Below are 21,382 nucleotides of genomic sequence, written 5' to 3'. Positions count from 1 at the left end.
GGCTGTCAGGGGGGTTAAGAAAGGTTCCTCTTTGATGCAACACCCTCACATTAGGCGCTTCCTATGGGGTACCTCACTTATTAAGCCACTTCGGATACATAGGTTTCCCACCTGGAACCAGAATACTGTGTTGAGAGCCCTTTGTCATGCTCCGTTTGAGGCCATGGCTTCTTGTCCTCTAAAGGAGTTGACTTTTAAAATGGTCTTCCTGATAGGTATCACTTCGGCTAGGAGGGTATCTGAGTTGAGGGCGCTGTCAGTAAACAAGGAGCTTTGTATTTTCCACAATGACAGGGTGGTATTGAGACCGGATCCAGCCTTCATCCCTAATGTAAATTCGACCTTTCATAGGTCGGAGGAGGAGGACGGCGGAAAACAGGAGGGCCTGGCGAGATCTTGTCCATGGGGTCGCGAAGAGTCGGACTCGACTGCGACTGAACAACAACAACAAGGGATGGAGGAAAACTGATTCCCTGTTTGTTTCCTTTCGGGAAAAGACCCTGGGGGAGGCTATTTCCTCTTCCACCATTAATAGATGGATTAAGGGTTGTATAATTCTGGCTTATAAGGCTTTGGGCCTAGTGCCACCAGAGGGGGTTACTGCTCATTCATTGAGGGAGGCGGCCACATCCGCTTCTTATAGGGCGTTTCCGTCCTTAGAGGTTATTTGCAAGGCAGCAACTTGGAGGTCTATTCATTCTTTCACAAAGCATTATCACATTGATAAGCTGGCTTCAGCCGAGGCAGCCTTTGGGAGGAGGGTGCTTCAGCATGCCTTATAAGGCCCAGTAGTTTGGGGGGCCCACCCTGGGTTGTACTGCTTTCTTATGTCCCAAGCGTAATGGATCAAAGGAATGACCCACTACCGGGACCACTGGAGAACAGAAGATTTTATTCACTTACCGTGAAGCTTCCTTCTCAGTGGTCCCGGAGTGGGTCATTCCTACCCGCCCTGATGTAAGAGGGTGGATTCTGATACTGCGGAAGACTGGTTGCCTGATTGGTGTTCAGTTCAGGAAGTCTGTATGTTGTGGTTTGTGGTTCAAATAAAATTTACTGTTGTTGTTTAACGTCTGGTGGTCGACCCTATTTCTGGTTGGGTGGCAGGTGGTTTTTTCGTGAACGACTGGGGATCAAGAGGACAAGCCCCTCCCCTCCAGGATCAAAGTTTTCTGGCCCTGCAAGTGGAGAGGAGGAGCTAATCCCAAGCATAATGGATCAAAGGAATGACCCACTCCGGGACCACTGAGAAGGAAGATTCCCTTCTTTTTGGCTGTCGCTTGCTTCCCCACACATGCATCCGCCAATGGAAAACTAGGCAACACATATATGTATATAAACTGGGCTTACATAGCAGATCTTCCCTCAGCTCCTTGAGGAGCTGGGCACAAAGGTCCTTTGCCATCATGCGCCAACCCATTGCCACACATTGACATCTCTCTCTCTCGCCTCCCACCCCACATCTACTCCTGCCACTCCCCAACTGTCATCCCCCTCTTCCTGAAAGGTGGGCGTACACAGCCTCCCCCCACCTCCAACACATACAGGGAAAGGAGGGCATGCATGGCCTCCCCCCTGAATCCTGGCTCCCATGCCACCAGGCCCCACAGCAGACACACACTCACACACATGCAGGGAAAGGAAGGAGCACATGGCCTCCCCCCATCCCCTGGCTTCTATACCGCCGGATCCCGCAGCACACACACACACCTCTGTGTCTGACTCACCTGTTCTCCTGTGTGAGGGCAGGGCAGCAGGCAGAGGGCAGCAGCAGCTCCTGGGAGGTAAACCTCTTGTGTGATGGGGCAAGGACTGCTGGCACAGGCACCAGCACCCACATTTATAGAGGCCACAGGCCCTGGCTGAGGGGAGGTGGAGCCAACCCACGAGGACCCGTGTGCTGAGCTAAAGATCTCTGCGCTGGTTAGAGGGATCCCTGCTGGCATACGTGTGAGAACTTAGAGGCCTCCAGCTGTGGCACTCTAGCCTTCCACTCTATGGTTTCCATAGAGACTAGGAGGGGTCACTTGGCTGCTGCCTTTTCCCCTCAACTGCCTGATGCTTCAGAAGTGGGGGGGTGCTCAGTGGGGATTCCCCTACCCTCATGGGGGGCTGGCATGCCTAGTTCTCCAATGTGGCACCTGCCCCATATTTTAGGGAAGTATGATTGTCTGGTAATACCCATTCCTCTGGCTGCTGTTTCAGGATGGGAAAGCTTTGAGCCTCCCTGACATGCAGGCTTAATGCGAAGAATGTAAATAAATGTGGCTCTTTTGGTTAATGGTAATTGTGAATGTGGCTCTCCATGAGCTGTGGCAGTGGCTAGTAAATATTTGGGGTTCTTCATGTGTAGAACACTTTTGCAAAAACAAAACAAATGATTTCATTTCCAGAAGGAATATTTAGCTTCTTTTTGTGAGTCTCTCTGGTGGTGGAAATTGATAAAAGAATCCTTAAGCCTTGTCTACTCTTGCAGTAGAATGAGGCAGTGACAAGGTGGGAGAGTGCCAAGGTGAAAGAGTGGACTGTACCACCTGAATGCAGGTGAGGGATGACATTGTTCAAAGTTCCTGTACATTAATAAATCTCTATAAGTGGAAGACTGACACAAAATATGAAGTGTTAGATGCGTTGATAGATGCGCTGATAGAGGACTGGACTTCCCATCTCTCTGAAGGCATCGATGAAATTTCTCCTCATCGTCCTCTGCATTCCCAATCTAACCTATTCCCCTGGTACACTATGGAGCTCAGGGGGATAAAACAGGATCTTAGATAACCAGAGCAAGTTTGGCACTGTATTTGTGATGAAGCTGCAAAAACATCTTATAGGATGTTTATAAAATCCTGTGAGGTGGCGATGAAGGCTGTTAAAAAGGAATTTTATACAGTCTTCATCACATCTGCTGTCTTCTGCCCAGCACAGTTGTTTAGAGTAACTGGAACTTTCTCTCACTGAGAGAACCCAAAATATTAGGAATTTGGCCATCAGCTGTGAGGCTTTTGCAAGCTTTTCTGTGGATAAAGTCTTGTCGCTCCACCACAGTCTCCCAGCAAATTTTGATACAGTATGTGAACTGAAGGCCCCTTGGCCATCTTTGGATTCTGTGTTTGACAGCTACAGCTGACTCTCCCAGGCTGATGTTGATAGGATTCTGGGTGCTGTTAGGCTGACCACATGCCTCTTAGACCCGTGTCCTTCATGGCTGGTGAGGGCTGGCGCTGCAGGTACATGGAGCCCTCTGGTAGACATTATCAGTCTGTCCCTGGATTCAGGGGTCCACCCGGAGGGACTAAAAGAGGCTGTGGTTGTGCTGCTCTTAAAGAAGCCAACTTTGGATCCTATGGATCTGTCCAGTTACTACCCAATCTTGAATCTTTCATTTCTGGGAAAGGTAATTGAGAGAGCCATAGCTCCAGAATTTCTTGGATGACACATTGGCACTGGATCTATTCCAGTCTGGCTTTCGCCCTGACCATGAGATGGCGATGGCACTGGTCACCCTCACAGACGATATCTACAGGCAGTAGGATCAAGGTGGGTTGGCACTGCTATTACTTCTCAACCTTACAGCAGCATTCAACATGGTTGATCATGATCTCCTGACCACCACCTTGCTGATGTAGGAGTTCATGAGGTAGTCCTGAAGCGGCTTACTTCATTTCTCCAAGATCAGGGACAGAGGGTGGTGCTAGGGGAAAGGGTATCTCCTAGGCACCCCTTAGTCTGTGGGATCCCTCAGGGGGCAATCCTCTCCCTGAAGTTGTTCAACACCTACATGCTCCTCCTTGTCCAACTGGTGCAGAGTTTCAGGCTGGGGTGTCATCAGTATACTGATGATGACACCCAGCTATATCTGCTGATGGGTGGCCAGCCAGATACCACCTCATCAGTTTTGGTTGAGGGGTTGCAGACCATTGTGGGATGGTTAAAACAGAGCTGGATGAGACTGAATCCTACTAAGGCGGAGGTTCTGTGGGTGGGCAGGGAAAATTCAGGGGTGGGGTTCTGTGGGTGGGCAGGGAAAATTCAGGGTTGGGGTACCCTTAACACCAGCACCAACTGTCAAGAGTTTGGGAATGATTCTGGATGCCTCCTTATCAATGGAGGCCCAGATCACAAATGTTGCCAGACAGGCGTTCCTTCAGCTGCGCCAGGTCAGGCAACTGGCCCCCTACCTGTCCCACCCTGACCTAGGCACAGTAATCCACACAATGGCTACCTCCAGATTAGATTACTGTAACTCGCTCTACATGGGCCTACCCTTGAGACTGACCTGGAAACTTCAGCTAGTCCAGAATGCAGCTGCATGGGTCCTTATGGGGACTCTGGAACAGCACACATTCGACCTATGCTGTGTGAGCTGCATTGGCTACCAGTTGAGCACTGGATCAGGTTGAAGGTTTTGGTGCTTAGCTTGGGCCCTTAGTAGCTTGGGACCTATGTACCTTCGGGATGGCCTCTCCTGGTTTATCCGCCAAAGGGATATGCTCTGCTGATAAGAACTTGCTTGTGGTCCCCGGCCCAAGAGCTTTCCGGCTGTCCTCGACCTGGTGGGACTCTCTTCCAAGTAACATCCATGCCCTGCATATTCTTTGCAATGCTCAAAGGTGTCTAACATTATGCCTTTAGAAAAAATGAATTAGATGGTTTAAGAAAGTCATGTGAGGCTCACACCATTGTGTCTAGATAAGTTAGCCATTCCCTAAAAGCCCTGAATCTTTCAAGTCTGGGTTGTGGTGAAACTATCATATCTTTTTCGAAAAGAATTGGTTAGAATTTTAGACATTGCATTTAACTTTAAATATAGGCTAGGAGAAGAAGGGATGGCATGTATGCTTTTCATGTATAACCTCATTTACATATGCTAATAGTTTCTGTATAATTGTGGTTCTGGTTTATTTAATCTTTTCAAGAGTAACTAGAGTGATTTTAAATAAAGTTCTTAAAAGATGACATATGGTGGTCATTGGCTGACACACAAGGTTTTCAGCAAGAGTTGAAATAAATGAACTTCTGACATCTTTGCAGTCAGAAGACTGGTGCCTATGCTGAATTATTACTGGAAAGACTGGCCATTCTTCAAGGAGCCTTGTAGTTTAGTGCTAATGGGTTGCTTTAAAACAGTCAAAGATACTTTTGGTTTCCATGTATCTGTTTTAAAGAACCCCCCCCCCCCGAAGGGTGGGAGTAATTCCATAACACAGTGTTTGGTATAATGATCCATTTTCACTGTTCACCATTCTTCCTCTTTAAGACGCTTCATTGTTCTTCCATTTTCCGGATTATCAGATTGACAAATGGGAGGCTGCATCCACACATAGTTACATTATTGTGCTACAGCAACTGGATCTTCCTGTGTTATGAAAGATTGCTAGTGCAATGATAGTGCAATATCCCGTGAGGAGTAGGGATGGGCATGGTCCAGAAAAATAACGGACCACAGAGGTTCAACAACCATGGGATTTACCTCCACATTTAATGGACCGAGTCATGGTCTATTTGGTCCGTGATGCTGTGCAGCTTACAAAGCCACTTAAAGGGAGTACATTCCCTTTAAATGGCTTTTGCAAAGGTGTGCAGTATGAGTGAAGGCCAAGTGGAAAAATTAGGTCTGTGGTCCAGTCCATGTCCGTCCCTAGTGATGAATAATGTATCCAAAGATGGAGACATTCACAGTGCTAATCCATAACAGTAGAGTTGACCTTTGTGCTTTTTTTAAAAAACACACTGGTTCAGCTTTGTAGATATCCTTGCATTCTGTGCTTAGTCCCTTTTATATGTAATCAAGGATGTAAGTAGTTTTTTGTTTTTAACAAATTACTTTCAGCTCAATAAAATTGTTCTATGAAAATAAGATGCTTGTTTGCAGCAGTACGTGCAATTATCCTAATTTATAGGTTATAGGCTGAATTTTTGTGCAATCTTGGGTTTCTTTGTTGTGATATCAGATGGCATTTTGGATAACAGGTCTACTATGCTTAGTATTTCTTTATTTAAAACATTTATATGCCACCTTTCCACCCAAATAGGGTCCCCAAACTAGTGAGCATCGAGACATTAAAACATTTAAAATGGCATTTAAAAATTATGTATATATATTTAATAATACAGTAAGACCAAACAGACATACAAACAACAAACATAGCCATGGAAGAGGGTTCATAAGTGTTTAGTGGGGGTATGCCAAACAAAACAAGAAAGTCTTCAACCACTGGCAGTAGACAATGACAGAAAGAAACAGACGAATCTCCCTGGGGAGAGAGTTCCAAAGTTTTGGCACCATGACCAAAAAGGCACTTTCTCAAGTTGCTACCCATCTAGCCTCAATTGGCGGGGGCACCTGAAAAATGCAAAGAGGGAGACCAGGTTTTGTAAAAGACAGATGAATGTATGAAGACGCCTTTATAGACAGTCAGATTGTCTGGCCTAGCATACACTCTATCAGCTGTTACCTTTGATTCTCATATACGGCGTTGCCAGATATTTAATCTGGGATCACCAACTATAAACTATGCCCCCACCACTGAGCTCACCAAAACTTCATGAAACAATCAGGGACTCTGGGGCTTGAACTGGGAGTGCAGCTTGAGGCTGGACCTAAGGCTAGTGAGTTACCCTGTGGGTATTTGTTTTGTTTTTTACTTTCAGAATTATTTATTTATTTGATTCAATTTGTGAAACCACCCTTCCTTGTGGAACAGGGCTCAAGGCAGTGCACAGCAGTATAAAAAGATATACATATACCTAATAAAATCATATTCAAATCCATACTATAGTACAGCAAAAAACCATACATGGAGCTGCTTTAGACTGCCTATCCTGGTTAGCATTATCTATTCTGACTGGCAGCAGCTCTCAGGCAGAGTGTTGTCACTTGACGTACTACTTGATATCTTTTTGGAGATGCTGGGGATTGAACCTGGTACCTTCTACATGCAAAGCAAACACTGTGCCACTGAGCTACAGCCACCGACCGATGTTGCTTATACTTATCTACTGTTTGAACTTAGTTGTTAGTTCTGTTCACTGGAAGCACCTGGAATTTGGACTGCAGAATGGAAGTGATGTGGATCATGAAATGAAGATTTTTGTTCAGTGTTAGTGGGATTCTTGTTTTGTATTAGTGGGAGAGATGCAGGGTGCAGCAGTGACCAAAATTTACTGAAGACCCCTGGCACTTCTAGCAGAAACAGTATGACTCATTAAGTCCTAAAGCCAATAAATGATTCATAATACCTTCCTAGTGATGATCAACTAGGAAACACAGAATCCAGGTTATTAACTTACTCTTAGGATGTTGAATTGAGTTGCAGTAGCTTTTCATGTTGATGAGATAGTGGTTTTGCTCATGAAGAGAAAACTCACATGGATTCTGATAAGCAATATTTTATATTAAGTTTTCCTCCTCTCCCACACCACCAGCAACATTAAAAGAACTGAGAATTAAATATAAGCTCAGGGTGGAAATAGCCATTTTGTGACTCTATGCTGAGTGAATTTTTACGACTCTCCCTCTTTTTTAACACAATAAACATTTGGATTGTTTCAAAACACAATATTAAAAAGAGAAGCTTCATTTTGCTTTACTGTAGTTTCTAGTTTGCTTTACTGTAAGGTGACATGGAAATCTGTGACGAATAATGCTATTTAATGAATGAGGAAATATGGTGGAAGAGTTTTTCCAAAACTGATGGACTGATATGTTCACATGTTAAGGATGGTTTGGTATCCCTGGTTAAGTGGGACGTCCACAGATTGATCACTTGTCCTACATTTCCAAACACAGAAATACTTTCAAGACTTTTCAAAAAGTGTACTTTATTCCTGATAGAAGTATTTGTTTTCATGCAGCATTGTAGCTTCAAATGCTTGGCTTTCTCAGAGCTTGTGAGTGTACTTCCAGTACTCCCCAAGAAACATTTGTCAAGAAACATTTGTCATTTTATTTCAGTTACTACATTATGGTCTAGAATGTTAGTATAATCTCATCCTTTTTTAACCTCTCTGCAAAATCAATTTCACATGCCCATGCATTGTCTCTCTTGTAGCATATTTCAAATAGAAAGAATTGTCACTCTTGATGGTTTCCTTTATGAGCAGTATGCAAAGAACTATGAACACTCTGAATCTTAAAAACACGCAGTGTCTCATTTCTAGTCCTCTCAATCTGTTTAACTAGCACCATTGTGCAGATTACAATAGAGCAGTGTTTGCCTCAGCTGCCTATGTCTGATTATTCCAGATTCATATAGATAAGGAATGTCAATTTGAATAGCAATTTGTCATGTGAATTCTGGTGCTACTCGAGTGGGCTGCAGCTTTGATGTTTTACTGTGTGGTGTTTTTGTTCCTCGTGGAGAACATTATTCCTTTGGAGAAATATGCATGGTAGCGCAGTGCTCATTAAGATGAGGTGTCATACTCTCCTTGAAAGAAGGGTCTTTGAATTCTGCAGGGTTACACCTCCATGTATGGTTTTGATAATTTTATTTGAAGAAGAAGAAGAAGAAGAGATTGGATTTATACCCCGCCCTTCACTTGGAGTCTCAGAGCGGCTTACAAACTCCTTTCCCTTCCCCTCCCCACAACAGACACCCTGTGAGGTGGGTGGGGCTGAGAGAACTCTGACACAAACTGCTCTTTTTCAAGGACAGCTGTGCCAGAGCTTGTGACTGACCCAAGGTCACATCAGCAGGTGCAAGTGGAGGAGTGGGGAATCAAACCCGGTTCTCCCAGATTAGAGTCCGCACACTTAACCACTACACCAAACTGAAGTAGTGTTGCACTCAGGAGATGTACATTGCCATGATCTTCTGACACCAGACAGCAGAACCACACCAGAAATGGATGGCTGATCTCTCAAAATGCCAGACTGGGTTTTTGGGGAATCAATTCATTCTCTGCTGCTGAGATGTGAGAATTATAGTAGCATTTATTTTCTCATTTATCTTCTTCTTAAAAAAAAAGACCACTCCTCTTTAAATGGGGAGGGAACTGTAATGTAAATTACGTCTTAAAAAAAAAGACCACTCCTCTTTAAACTGTAATGTAAATTACAACTATAGGCTGAATTCATGTCACAATAAATTGTGGTTTGTTTAAATTGTCTTGTTGCACAAACCCTTATTTGTGTACTAGATGTACATAAAAGACTGCAGTTTGTTTTAAATCCCAATTAGTCTTCTGCTTCCCTCTTTTCCTAACTTCAGTCAGAGTCACAGTCAGACTAACCTACCTCACAGGGTTGTTGTGAGGATAAAATGGACAAGAATGATGTAAGAAGAATGTAAGCTGCATTTGGTTCTCAGAAGGGAGGAAGGTGGGGTATAAATGAAGTAAACAAATAAAATCTCCAAGCTCTCTTTCATTGCAGCAAAGTTCTCAAAGACAACTCAGTATGCCTTTGTCATTGTTTAAGATCCCTTTAGAACTTCACAATGAAATCTGTGATCCCAGTTATACTGGCTCCTTAAACCTTTGTATTTACTTTTCACTATTACTTTCAATATGTACTACTTCTCTGTTGTAAACTTTTCTTATGCTACTTTCAGACAAGACTTCATTTCAGACAAGACCAGCTCCTGGCTTTTATAAATTGGCTGCAAATGAAAAAGTAATAGGAAAAAAACCCTCTTACTTCTGGGTGTCTATTTATAGGACTGCGGGCCCTTTCTTTAAAATTAAACACTTCCCCTAGCAAAATCACATTAAAATAATGTTGTTTAGAAGAATTGACAGTTTTTGATTATATGCAATGCCTATCAAGCTTAAAGTATGAAGCCTACAAAATTTTTCGACTAAAAGTGGCATTTTCTTATGGTGCAAGGCCCCTTGTTCTGGAAGAAAACATCCCCATTTGTGGGAAACTTCCACAGGATCTGACCTATTGCATTTAATCCGAGAAATAATCGTGTTTTCTTTTGACAGCTAAATATTCTAGTTGACACTGGAAGCAGCAATTTTGCAGTGGCAGGTGCACCGAACGCAGATGTGGCTTCATACTTTGATACAAAAAAGTAAGTGTGTGCCCCCCCTCACTTAGGAAAGAGCACTGAAATTTGTCAGAAAAGTCCAGGGCAGAGTTAGAGTAAGGAGATTTCTCTTTACAAGTAGTTAAGCATGCAGGTGTAGAATGCCTGTTTTTACAACTAGTTCTTGTGTATTATTATCATGCTACACAAGTAATGTATGTCATTGCCATATAAATTGGCCACATGGTATTGCTTATTCCTATGCAAACATGGCCTGTTCTTCTGGACAAGCAACATTTGCATTGGAAGAAACTGTCCTTTGCCCAGCACATGTGGTCCCTGCACCCAAATGTTAATGGAATTGCATGGGAAAAGCTGCAGGGAAGCCAGTTGGTTTCTGCTGCTGTAATGTAGCAAACATCCTTTAGACACTGGGTGCAGTGAGTAGGGTAGAATTCCTGGTTAATTTCAGCCCTGAGATTTGTAATGCTGGAACAGTGGCTCATAGAGCCAGTCAGGTGCCCTCAGTTACACTTCACTAGGTAAACAGTGTAAAGCAGGGATTTTGAAACCTTACTGAAATTACAGTAAACAGCGTCCAGAGGAAGTCCCATTTTTAGGGTTGCTTTGTACATGACATTTGACCCATAAAGAGATGTATTAGGAACAAACACACACACAGCCGTATCTCAAGCACAGGTTGAGCGTATGTGTCCTTTAAATTTTGCCAATAATTCATAGATTGAGAAGCTACTGTACACATTGGGTTGGACCTAAGCTTTCCTTTCCTGAGTCAAAGGGTACTTTTGCTCAGGTGATGGGGGAGTAATTTTCACTAGTTCTTTTGGCAGATCTCCACACCATATTCTACATAGTTCCTGAGGGGCTTCTCCACACCCTCTGCACACTATGCATAGGCATCCTTACATACTCTCTCACACACAAACACGCACATATGGGGGCAGTGGGTTTTTTGGTGAATGCCTGGGGCCTTGGGAAAGACTGGATTCCTGATTTGCATACTACGGTAAAAAAAACACCCTACATTTAAGTGGAAAGTAGAAACTTTTATGAAAAGGGGAGAGGGATCCATTGCTTTGGTTCATGTGACATCTGGAAAAGAATTTTGTGTTATACTTAAGACAAAAGTGATATTTGGGGGGGGGAACTGTCTTTCTGAAGATCGACAGTTTAACCATTTGGCAGAGGTGACATAGCAATTATAACTCTAGAGGAAAAGAGCAACTAGTTTGGCTGCCTCTCAAAGAGAAAGCTGAGCAGCAGAAAAGGTCTTGAGCCTTTATTTTAGGAGAGTTGCAAATAACTCTCATCCTTGAGTTTCATAAGAGTCAGGAAGCAAATTTATTCAATCTGACAGCAAGAGAAATTGCATTTTGTAATGCATAATCTTAACTTCATTAATTATTATACTTCATATCCACTCACTAACTTTTTACATCAACAAGTAATCATACAGTGATTATACTCTTCATGGTAAAAGTGTTGCTTAGAATGCATCACTACTTAAGTTTATTTATATGTATAGAGTGCCTTTCTCATTGAGACTCAGAGTGGTTTACGCAGTGTAAATCAATGCAGTCAATATGATGAGACATATGTACTGGGACTTGGATTTCAGAAATCCAGACAAAATGCAGAGACAGAAAATGGTATTACATCAGTAAATAATAATACTGCTGTATTTTAATTGTAGAGTTTTTATATTTTTATCCATTATTGTACATCACCCAGAGCCCTGCAATAGCAGGGATGGACAATTCAAAAATCTAACTAATAATAATTATTATAATTTTTGAATTTTGAATATTTTTGAATTATTATTACTCCTGTATGGAGGTCCTTGATACAGTGGTTTGGTCCATGGTCCCTTTTCCTTTATAAAGCCCTTTCCCAAACCATTTTGTTATAGTATAGCCCTGTTTCCTCTTTAGAAATGCCCTCCTGAACAATTCTGTTTTACATAGATTGCAGAAAGATGGAAGCATGGGAGCTTTCCTGGTGTCCTCAGGCAGACCATTTCAAGCTATATAAAATGAATAATGCAGAATCCACATATTTGCACTTGTCGCATTAACAGGCAAGATTTGGTTCTGTAATGGAATCTATGTTAGAAGAGAACTCTTCAGAACTAATGTGCCACACCTGCCTCATAATTATTCAGCTTGTAGCACAGTTTAGTAGAGAGTGTTTGACCCGTTGTAACTGAAAGCCGAAGCTGGGGTAGGAAAGAACCATTGGGTGCAACTTAAGATGTGAAGAGAGGGGGGGGCGAGGCAACTGCAGCCTTCCTGGCCTATCTACTTAGGATTGTGCCATGTTGGATGACTGAGAGCGAGACATATAATTAATGGTAATCAGACTAAGAGACTGGGAAGGGCTGTGGCTCAATGACGAGCACATGTTTTGTATGCAGAGGTTTCCAGGTTCAATCTCTGCTATAGCCAGTAAAAGGAATTCAGGCTGGAAACAGTGGGAAAGATCTCAAGGCCCTGGAGAGCTCCTGCCAGTCACAGTGTACATTATGGCGCTAGACAGGCAAACAGTCTAACATTATAAGAAAGCTACATATGGTCATGTACATATACTGTCAATTAGGAAGAAGAAAATCAGATCAAGAGTTATCATCTTCAAAACAAGGAATTTCTACGTTGAAACAGGAGGTCAAACTTTGTTCAGTTTCTTCTGGAGTCTTTTGAGGGGGCAGATTTATCGAGTGATATTGGTGGTTGCCCAGTGATTCTCAGTCAGGTGAAAGCCACACAGAGCTCCTGGAGGTGGGTGAACAGGAAAGGTAATCAGCGGCTTCTTGGCAGGACTGGATCTCTGCCATGATTCTGTGGGATTACAGAAAAAGCACAGAATGTGGTAATAAGTGCAAAATTCAGGTTCTTGAGACTCTCAGCTTTTATTGTATAAAAGAAGCTTCTTGCCCTTTCTGGCTGGCTGTGAGTATGTGCTTGGCAGTGAAAATTACTCCCCCATCACCTGAGCAAAAGCTCAGAAGCCAAAGAAGTGACTGGATGGTGTTTTCGGTGGTTGCAGAAGAGACTGCCTTTCCCCTTCCCATGCCTATGCAGAATCAAAGTAAGGAAAAATATACACTTTTGTCAAATTTGCCCTATTTATTTATTTTAAAATTTTCTGTGCGACCTCTCTGGAGAGTCTATTTTGGGTGGCTAGAACCTGCTTGAGGTGGCTTATAGATACTTGTATTCTTATAGAGATTTTAAATATTGGCCTTGTATAGGATTTGGGCTACTCATGTAGAGAATACAAAAAAAAAAACCTGTTCATGAGTTTTGCTGCCTTTTTTTCCCCTGTCTTAGGTCAAGCACATATTGGTCACTGGGCACTGAAGTCACTGTTAAATATACCCAAGGGAGCTGGACTGGAACTCTGGGCACAGATGTTATCACTATGCCTAAAGGGATAAATGGAACTTATACTATCAATATTGCTACCATCTTTCAGTCTGACAATTTCTTTTTAAAAGGAGTTAAATGGCATGGGATCCTTGGACTTGCCTATAGTGTCCTCGCCAAGGTAATTTGACTTTTTACCTACCAACCCATCATTATAAGCTGATAATTAAGCACTTTCAGTACTTTACTACTTCTCCTTCTACTGTTTCATCTAATGAAAGAGATTCTCTTTAAAATAGTTGCTTTGTTTACTGAACTATTCCAGGAAATTTGTCTGTATTCAGTTGGTTATGAATTGGCCTTTAGTCACACTCAAAACAAATCTAGCTCTTTTAACTACCTTATTAAGTACAACCACTGTTCATACCCCAGAGGCCCGTTCCCTGCCGCCGGCACACACACTCCAGACGCCAGCCGGGAGTCCCCCGCTGCGGCACAACACCGGACTTGGCAACCCTACAATCAAAATTGTAGGAAGGGCTATGGCTCAATGGTAGAATACATGTTCTGGCTGCAGAAGGATCATGGTTCAATCCCTAGCATATTCAGTTAAATGATTTTAAATAATAAAGTGCTGCAAGGGACCTTTCTTTACCAAACAGCATGGAAAGCTGCTGCCAGAGTATTTATTGACTGGCTAACTTCATATACCTCACCTCATGGTGACTTAAAAATTAAAACTGTAAATGTATAAAATAGAATAAATCGAAATAGCCCCCTTAAAATTCCTGCAGCCTACACCCCTTAAAAACCTAGCAAATCAGTAGACTTAAACACCCTTTAAATCTCTCTATAGATGACACCCCTTTCCCTCAGCAGGGATGTATGTCTATCTTTTTCTCAATATAGACAATAGTAAGATGGAATAGAGCTTTGACTCAATATAAGGCTCTTAAAAGGAAATGAAATTTAAAATATATTAATGTATCACCTTAGGATGGTCTGGTATAGCTAGTGCTGAGGACTGATAAAGAGAAGTAGGACTACTGGTATTATTCATTAAGGCAGACAGAGTGTTGGCCTAATGGTAATGAGGCCTAACCTCAGAGATCAGTTGTGGGATTGCATGTGTACAGGTCCTTGGCCTTTAAAATCTTCACTGCATTTCTAAAAATTCCTTTGGCGATGATGATCTGTACAGAAAGGGAAAAATGGAAAGTTGTCATGTTATGTGAGAGTTCCTGACACAGTTTACAAATTTTGTTGTTTTATTACAGCCCTCGAGTTCTGTGGAGACCTTTTTTGATTCCCTTGTGAGTCAAGCCAAGATCCCCAACATCTTTTCCTTACAGATGTGTGGAGCTGGTTTGCCTGTTTCTGGATCTGGTACCAGTGGAGGTAGTCTTGTAAGTATCTGGGTCAACCTGAAAGAAACAATATTCATGGCTTTCTAAAGTGCTTTTACTAACACAATGAATTTAAACCTATTTAGGTAGAAAAAAGACCTTTTAATGTTATTAGTTACTCTGGAGACCTGTGTTCTATATAAATCATTATAAAGCAGAAATAATATTCCATTTTAGTGTGTGTACTGATTGCAGTGTAATTTAAGTGCATATTTCTGCAATCCTAAGAACACTTTCCTGGGAGTAAAACGTACGTAATAAAATGGGGGTTAATTTTGGATAGACATTCTTAGGATTGTTCTATATATATCTGAAGGATCAAGATGGGTAGCCATGTTAGTCTGTCTGTAGCAATAGAAAAGAGTAAGAGTCCAGTAGCACCTTAAAGACTGCCACAAGTTTTGTTAGTCTTTAAGGTGCTACTGGACTCTTCCTGTTTTCTACTGAAAGACCTTAGTGGACTTAGAAGTGTGTAAATCTGCTTAGGATGGCACTATAACTTTATTGAATTAAATAGCCCAGTGTTGTTGATTAACTGTGGCCTTTAACTGATGAATCATTTTTTAAATTTTATGCTATTTAAAAACAATATACATTGTTTCATTTCATAAAATTTTGCGATATGGGGACTATTCTGACTGCATTTCCGTTTCCGTTTTGAGTTTTTTGAGTTTTAACTGGTGACTTGTGAAAGTCATGCTGGGTGTGAGGAGATAAGGTGGGACAGAAATGTTTCAAGTACATGAACTAGAATGTTATCTTTCTGTTCTCTTAATATGCCAACCATTACTTTAAACATAGGATCAAAAGCCCTGCTGATTTTGTGAACTCCATTTCATATTACAATTATGTGGTTGAGGTATAGAGTTGTCTTAGTTTTATATTCCTTTGCTCAAGCAAATAAATGTTTTGAATATAAAAAAAGTTTGCAAAGCTAGAATTTTTTAGTTGAATTGCAGTGAAAAATCACCTTGCATGCCTAATATAGCCTATGCAAGTACTTCCTTTTCTTTTTTCTTTTTTTGAAAAAAAAGGCTTAAAATGCATTTCAGTGGAATTCTAGTACACCAAGCACCATTTGGAAAGCTGCATGCATACTGTATTAGTTATACTATTATATTTTTATTGCTTACTACAGGAAGAGAAATCTTATGACTTGTATTTCTCTTTTCAGATCTTGGGTGGAATTGAACCAAGCCTGTATGAGGGAGAAGTCTGGTATACACCTATTAAAGAAGAGTGGTATTATCAGGTTGAAATTCTCAAACTGGAGGTTGCAGGCCAGAACCTTAATTTGGACTGTAGAGAGGTATTTATAAGGAACCATAATTTCAGATTCTTTTTTAAAGAATCCTAGCAATTTGCAAGGGGAAAAAAATTCCACAAATGTGGTTTAAAATGCTGATCAATAGGATTAGGGTATGACCTAAGCATAGTTTAGAGACCCATTAAGGGGATTTACTTCAGAGTATACAAGTTAACAAAAGAGTGTGTCACTTAATTCAGTGGCAACCACAGCCTGTCCTTCCTGAAGCCCTCAGTCACCTGTTCCATAAAAGTGGAGTTCTCGGTTTCTGAATGTCCTCCAAGTCACTTGGATGAATCCTACATTACATTAGTTCTACTTCATAAAATCTAACATTGATTAGCATGTCTCCAAACTGTGCTCAGATTTTGTAATGATGAGCACAGTTTAGTCAGAATTTCTCCAAGCTGGCTCATTAGCATGAAAGGAAGTTGCCCAAGAGCATATTCCATAGACAACACTTTGGTACTATAAAGAAGAAATGTAGGGTTTGTACTGGACATTGTGATCATTGTGGGCATAGCTACTTCATCAACGTTATTAGTTTGTTGGAGGTTTCTGATTTCAGGCTTTTTCTCCTCCACACCACCACACCTTGATACATTGTGAAAGGAATCCATGCCTTATTGTATCACAAAACTTTAAATCGCTGCCAGCTGGCCATAATAACTGTTAACTTAGTAAAATAAAATTAGAACAGACTGGATGAAGGTTCCCACATGTCTTAAGCAGAAGGGATTCTCTTTGTTCAAGAACTCTGAAGTAGATGGGTTTTCAGTGATGTATCTGTATAGAAATTCTGTATCCTTTGGAATATTTAAAAGAGCAGAAGAGTTTCCACAGAAGAAATGTAGCAATCCTTGGTTACACTCACTTTGCAGATGTAGTTTAGTACTGTGCTGAGAATATACTGTAAGAGCTAGAATATACTGTAAGAGCTAAAGGCCATTTGCTAATTACCAGGCATTCGGTTAGTGATGTAGGTGGCAGAAACTGCCATCAGGTTGCAGCTGACGTATGGCTGCCCCATAGGGTTTTCAAGGCAAGAGATGTTCAGAAGTGGTTTGCCATTACCTGCCTCCGCATAAGGACTCTGGAGTTTCTTAGTGGTTTCCCATCCTAATACTGACTAGGGCTGACCCAATTTAGCTTCCGAGATCTGATGAGATTGAGCTAGCCTGGGGCATTCTGGCCAGGGCACAGTTAGTGGTACTTGTTAAGTAGTGTTTGAAGTTGCTCTTCCCATATATTTGTACAAAGTAATGTTACCAGGACACTGTATATATTCCTTTTAAATGTGAGTTGACATTCAAATAATTTGAGAGCCTGCACTGTAGATCATAGATTAGATGGTCTCATTTTAGTATAAAACCAACAGCTGCCTGTTTCAGAGACAGAAATAACTCCCTGTCCTCCTAGAGGTCTTTTAATCTTTCATGTTGTTGTGCAAAATGTCCCATAAAGCACTGGGTTTATGAGCAAACTAAATGTCTCAGGGCCACTTGGGAGTGGGGCCAGGACTGGCCTCACCATGGAATAGTGGCTTGGTCTATGCTGAAGGGCTCATGATCTGTCTCGTGGATCAGGTATTTCAGGCTTTTGCTGTACTGTGCCAGGCCCTGAGAGGAGAAAGAGTTGTGCTGTTGACTCACCTGTGAGTTATTTGATACAGTCTCTTAACATGGTTGTTTCTCTTTCTCTATCAGTACAACAAAGAAAAAGCAATTGTAGACAGTGGCACCACTCTCCTCCGACTGCCTGAGAAAGTCTTCAGTGCTGTTGTGGATGCAATTGTACGCACGTCCTTGGTAAGCTGCTGTCATTCGTAATATTTGTCTTCTGTGGTACTTGTTTCTTTTCTCATTTGGGTGAATAGCATTTTTGATAAGGAAATGAAAATTAAAAAAATTAATTACAATTAAAATGGCATAATTCTGTTTATTCCAACTTATTTAAAAAACATGGTTGAGACGCTGAACTGCAGGCTGTGGAAGGTTGGTAGTTCAGCAGTTTGAGACCCCAGTGTGCCGCATGACGGAGTGAGCTCCTGTCTCTAGTTCCAGCTCCTGCCAACCTAGCAGTTCGAAAGCAAGAAATTGCAAGTAGATAAATAGGTACCACTTCAGTGGGAAGGTAACAGCATTCCGTGCGCCTTGGTGTTTAGTCACGCCGGCCACATGACCACAGAAATATCTTCGGACAGTGCTGGCTCTTATGAGTTTCTCACCTCCCCCTTTCCACAGCAGCCAGAAATACTCCCCCAAAACCTGTTCCAGAACCTCTGTGAACAAGATCGGGGTGGCATTTTTGGGCTGCAACAGGAGAAGGAGGTGAGAAAGTCACTGTCCATGGACAGAAATCCTTGCATCCCTGGAAGAACTCCAGTGGATCCAAGCCACTGTGTGTTTTTTGTTTTTTGTTTTCTTTAAGAAAAGGTGGGATACAGAAGGGAAGAAAAGGTAGGGGGAAATATAGATTCATCAAGTTTGTCAGATATTAGGTTACATACAAGTAAAATCAGATGTATTACCAAATATATTACATATTTCAAATATAGAAGCAGGCAATAAAACATCAATATTACAGAATGTTTGTTTGTTTTTAAATGGTGAGAATCCATAGTAAAAACACCCCCTGTTGTTCTTTCTTGGATTAATACTCAATTTTCAGCACTTCAGCCTACAATTTTGAATTTACAAATATCTTAACTGACGCATCTTATATTTATTAAAACTATTAGCAATGTCATTGTTTAACTAGAAATAGTGACTATATGCTTTCAGGAGATAATGTTCTGGTGTAATTAGGGGAACTTATGCATTTGGACCTGTGGCTGTTTAAATTAAGTAAGTGCAATTCCCCCAAATCTAATTATAATTTAGGGTGTGATTTTAACTTAGCCCATCTTCTGCTTTTGTAACTTATTTCTGGATACAGTGGCATCTTTTTGTGCTCTAAATGCATGTGGTCAAACTCACCCCAGGGAAAATCACATGTACACATTCTATATCAGAGATGTGCAAATTATAGCTTGGAGGCTAAATGCGACTCATGGGACTTTTCCATCTGGTCTTCAAGATGCTTAGCAATTTATCAGGAGCACCAGCCCACCAGATTATGGCATCATCTAGTAGAATTTTTAAATACCTCAAGGGCTGCATGCCAGTACGAACAGCAGAATGGTGGAACAATTAGTATCTGGGTCTCTGCTCATGAGAGCTCCAAGTTGGGTCTCATGAGAGCTCCAAGTTGGACAGTAGATCTTCCTTTTCCTGCAATCTGAGGTAGGTTTGCTTGGTCACCCAAATGATGTTTTAGGACTAGTTGCTGTGTTAAAGGTATGGCTCTGCAATAAAACAACAGTAGTAACAAAGGTCTTCATGTAATTAGGTTAGCACAATAAAACACTGTAAATAAATAAAGGAAGAATATTTAGTCTGGCTGTGAAGAAATGCAGAAGTTGCATAAGTGAGCATGTCAGGTGGATATTAAGAGCTGAATTTTAAAATCTATCTGATATAGCAATAGGGATAAACGATAAAGATAGGACTGAGGGATATATTTCTAAATCTGCTGAAATAAATGGGAAGATCCCTGTTTGTAGTGGATAGGTGTTTTGGTAAGAGGAGAACAGAAAAAAAATTCAGTTTGGTTGTACAGAGGCTTTCCTAAGATTGGTCCTTTCTGGTATCTATATTACTGGCTGCCAGTAGTATACCGAATCCACTTCAAAGTGCTGGTTCTTACCTTTAAAGCCCTATATGCCCGGGGTCCAACATACATATGGGACCGCCATTCCCCGTATATACCCCAGAGAGCACTACGATCTGGGTCTCAAAATCAATTGATCCTCCCTGGCCCGAGGGAAGCCAGGCTAGCTGCTACTAGGGCCGGGGCCTTTTCGGTGGCAGCCCCTACCTGGTGGAACGAGCTCCCGGAGGAGATCAGGGCCCTGTGGGACCTCTCACAGTTCCTCAGGGCCTGCAAGATGGAGCTCTTCCACCAGGCATGTAACTAGGGGCCTTAGTGCACAGCCCGTAATGTTGACATCAGCAGCTGCCTCAAGAACGAGCAAATAACATCCAAACACGTATGTGGAATAACATTGAAGCACTTTCATCTGATAACACCTCATTTGTTTATTTTTAACTGCCGCCAGTACTTTGTAACATTTGTAATGCACTATTTTAATCGTTGTGTTTTAATTCCGTACTATTTATGTTTTTATTTTATATTGTTTTATTGTTGTTGGAAGCCACCCTGAGCCTGCTTTGTGGGGAGGGCGGGGTATAAATTTGACTATAAATAAATAAATAATTGCAGATTTTTTTTATTTTTCTACTGTCACGTGCGGCTGTCTTCTAGAATCAGTGCCCATATAATCACAGAAGAAGAACCAGGTGCTTCTTTTCCAGGAAAAGAGTGCTTGCTTTAACACTGCCTGCTTGCACAGATGTTGAAAACAGAACATCAACCATTACATGTAAACTCACCTTCCAGAGAGGCCCTTGGTCAAATTAAAATATTCCCTGTTTTTCTCAAATATAGACAATCCACAAGAGAGGTTAACAGTTGTTCACAATATCCCTTGTGAAAATGTCCAATATTGCAAGCCTTCCCACAATAGTTAGCGTTATACCTTGGAGATTTTTGCATGCCATTATTGGTAAGTTGTACTGGCTATATAAGTCATAGTTGTTGAGAAGAACACATTACTACTGATGTACCTTGTTAAACCAAAACAGGCCTTGCATAGAAAAATAAGTGTAGTGTAGTATATATAATGTGCACTGTGTTGTTTTGAACCCCCTCCCCCATATAGATCCAAGAATTCTCACCTGGATTTTGGATTGGTGCACAGCTTGCTTGTTGGGGTATAATGGAAGAACCCTGGGCCATGTTTCCAAAGATATCTATCTATCTGAGAGATGAAAATTCCAGCTCATCATTTAGGATCACTATCCTCCCACAGGTGTGAAGCATTCCTCTTGTTTTGCACTGTACTGCATAACCAATGCATTATACATTTCAAAGCCTTTATATCCACTGCATTTACTTTGGAGTTGTTGTGTTTCTTCCTAAAGTGATGAACAAGGTAGGATGCCCTGTTGAAATCTTGCTATAGGCCAGCGATTCATTATATTCCTGACAGCTGAATACCTACTTGCATGTGAACATGAATCATGGAAGGAACACAGTTACCTACATATTCTCATTGTGCTTTCATAGCCAAAAATAGGAGCCTTTTGCATATCCTCGCCTTCTGAATTGTGACTATACGACCTTCTATGTGCACAGAATGCTTGTTTAACG

General features: G+C 41.6%; 1 protein-coding gene across 1 annotated transcript in view; it reads left to right on the top strand.

Annotated features, from left to right (window-relative positions):
• The window catches only part of BACE2 (beta-site APP-cleaving enzyme 2), a 57,550-nt gene that overhangs the window by 28,977 nt on the left and 7,191 nt on the right, over positions 1 to 21,382 (top strand). The window contains exons 2-7 of the mRNA XM_015428116.1: positions 9,931 to 10,019; positions 13,322 to 13,538; positions 14,635 to 14,763; positions 15,938 to 16,072; positions 17,776 to 17,877; positions 20,892 to 21,041. Of these exons, the coding sequence (XP_015283602.1) occupies positions 9,931 to 10,019; positions 13,322 to 13,538; positions 14,635 to 14,763; positions 15,938 to 16,072; positions 17,776 to 17,877; positions 20,892 to 21,041 (822 nt within the window). The remainder of the gene's footprint in view (positions 1 to 9,930; positions 10,020 to 13,321; positions 13,539 to 14,634; positions 14,764 to 15,937; positions 16,073 to 17,775; positions 17,878 to 20,891; positions 21,042 to 21,382) is intronic.

This window comes from Gekko japonicus, unplaced genomic scaffold, assembly GCF_001447785.1.
Source record: "Gekko japonicus isolate JY-2015 unplaced genomic scaffold, Gekko_japonicus_V1.1 scaffold1300, whole genome shotgun sequence".
Lineage (NCBI taxonomy): Eukaryota > Metazoa > Chordata > Lepidosauria > Squamata > Gekkonidae > Gekko > Gekko japonicus.
Note: the sequence above shows the minus strand (reverse complement) of the source record. Positions and strands in the feature narration are given on the sequence as shown.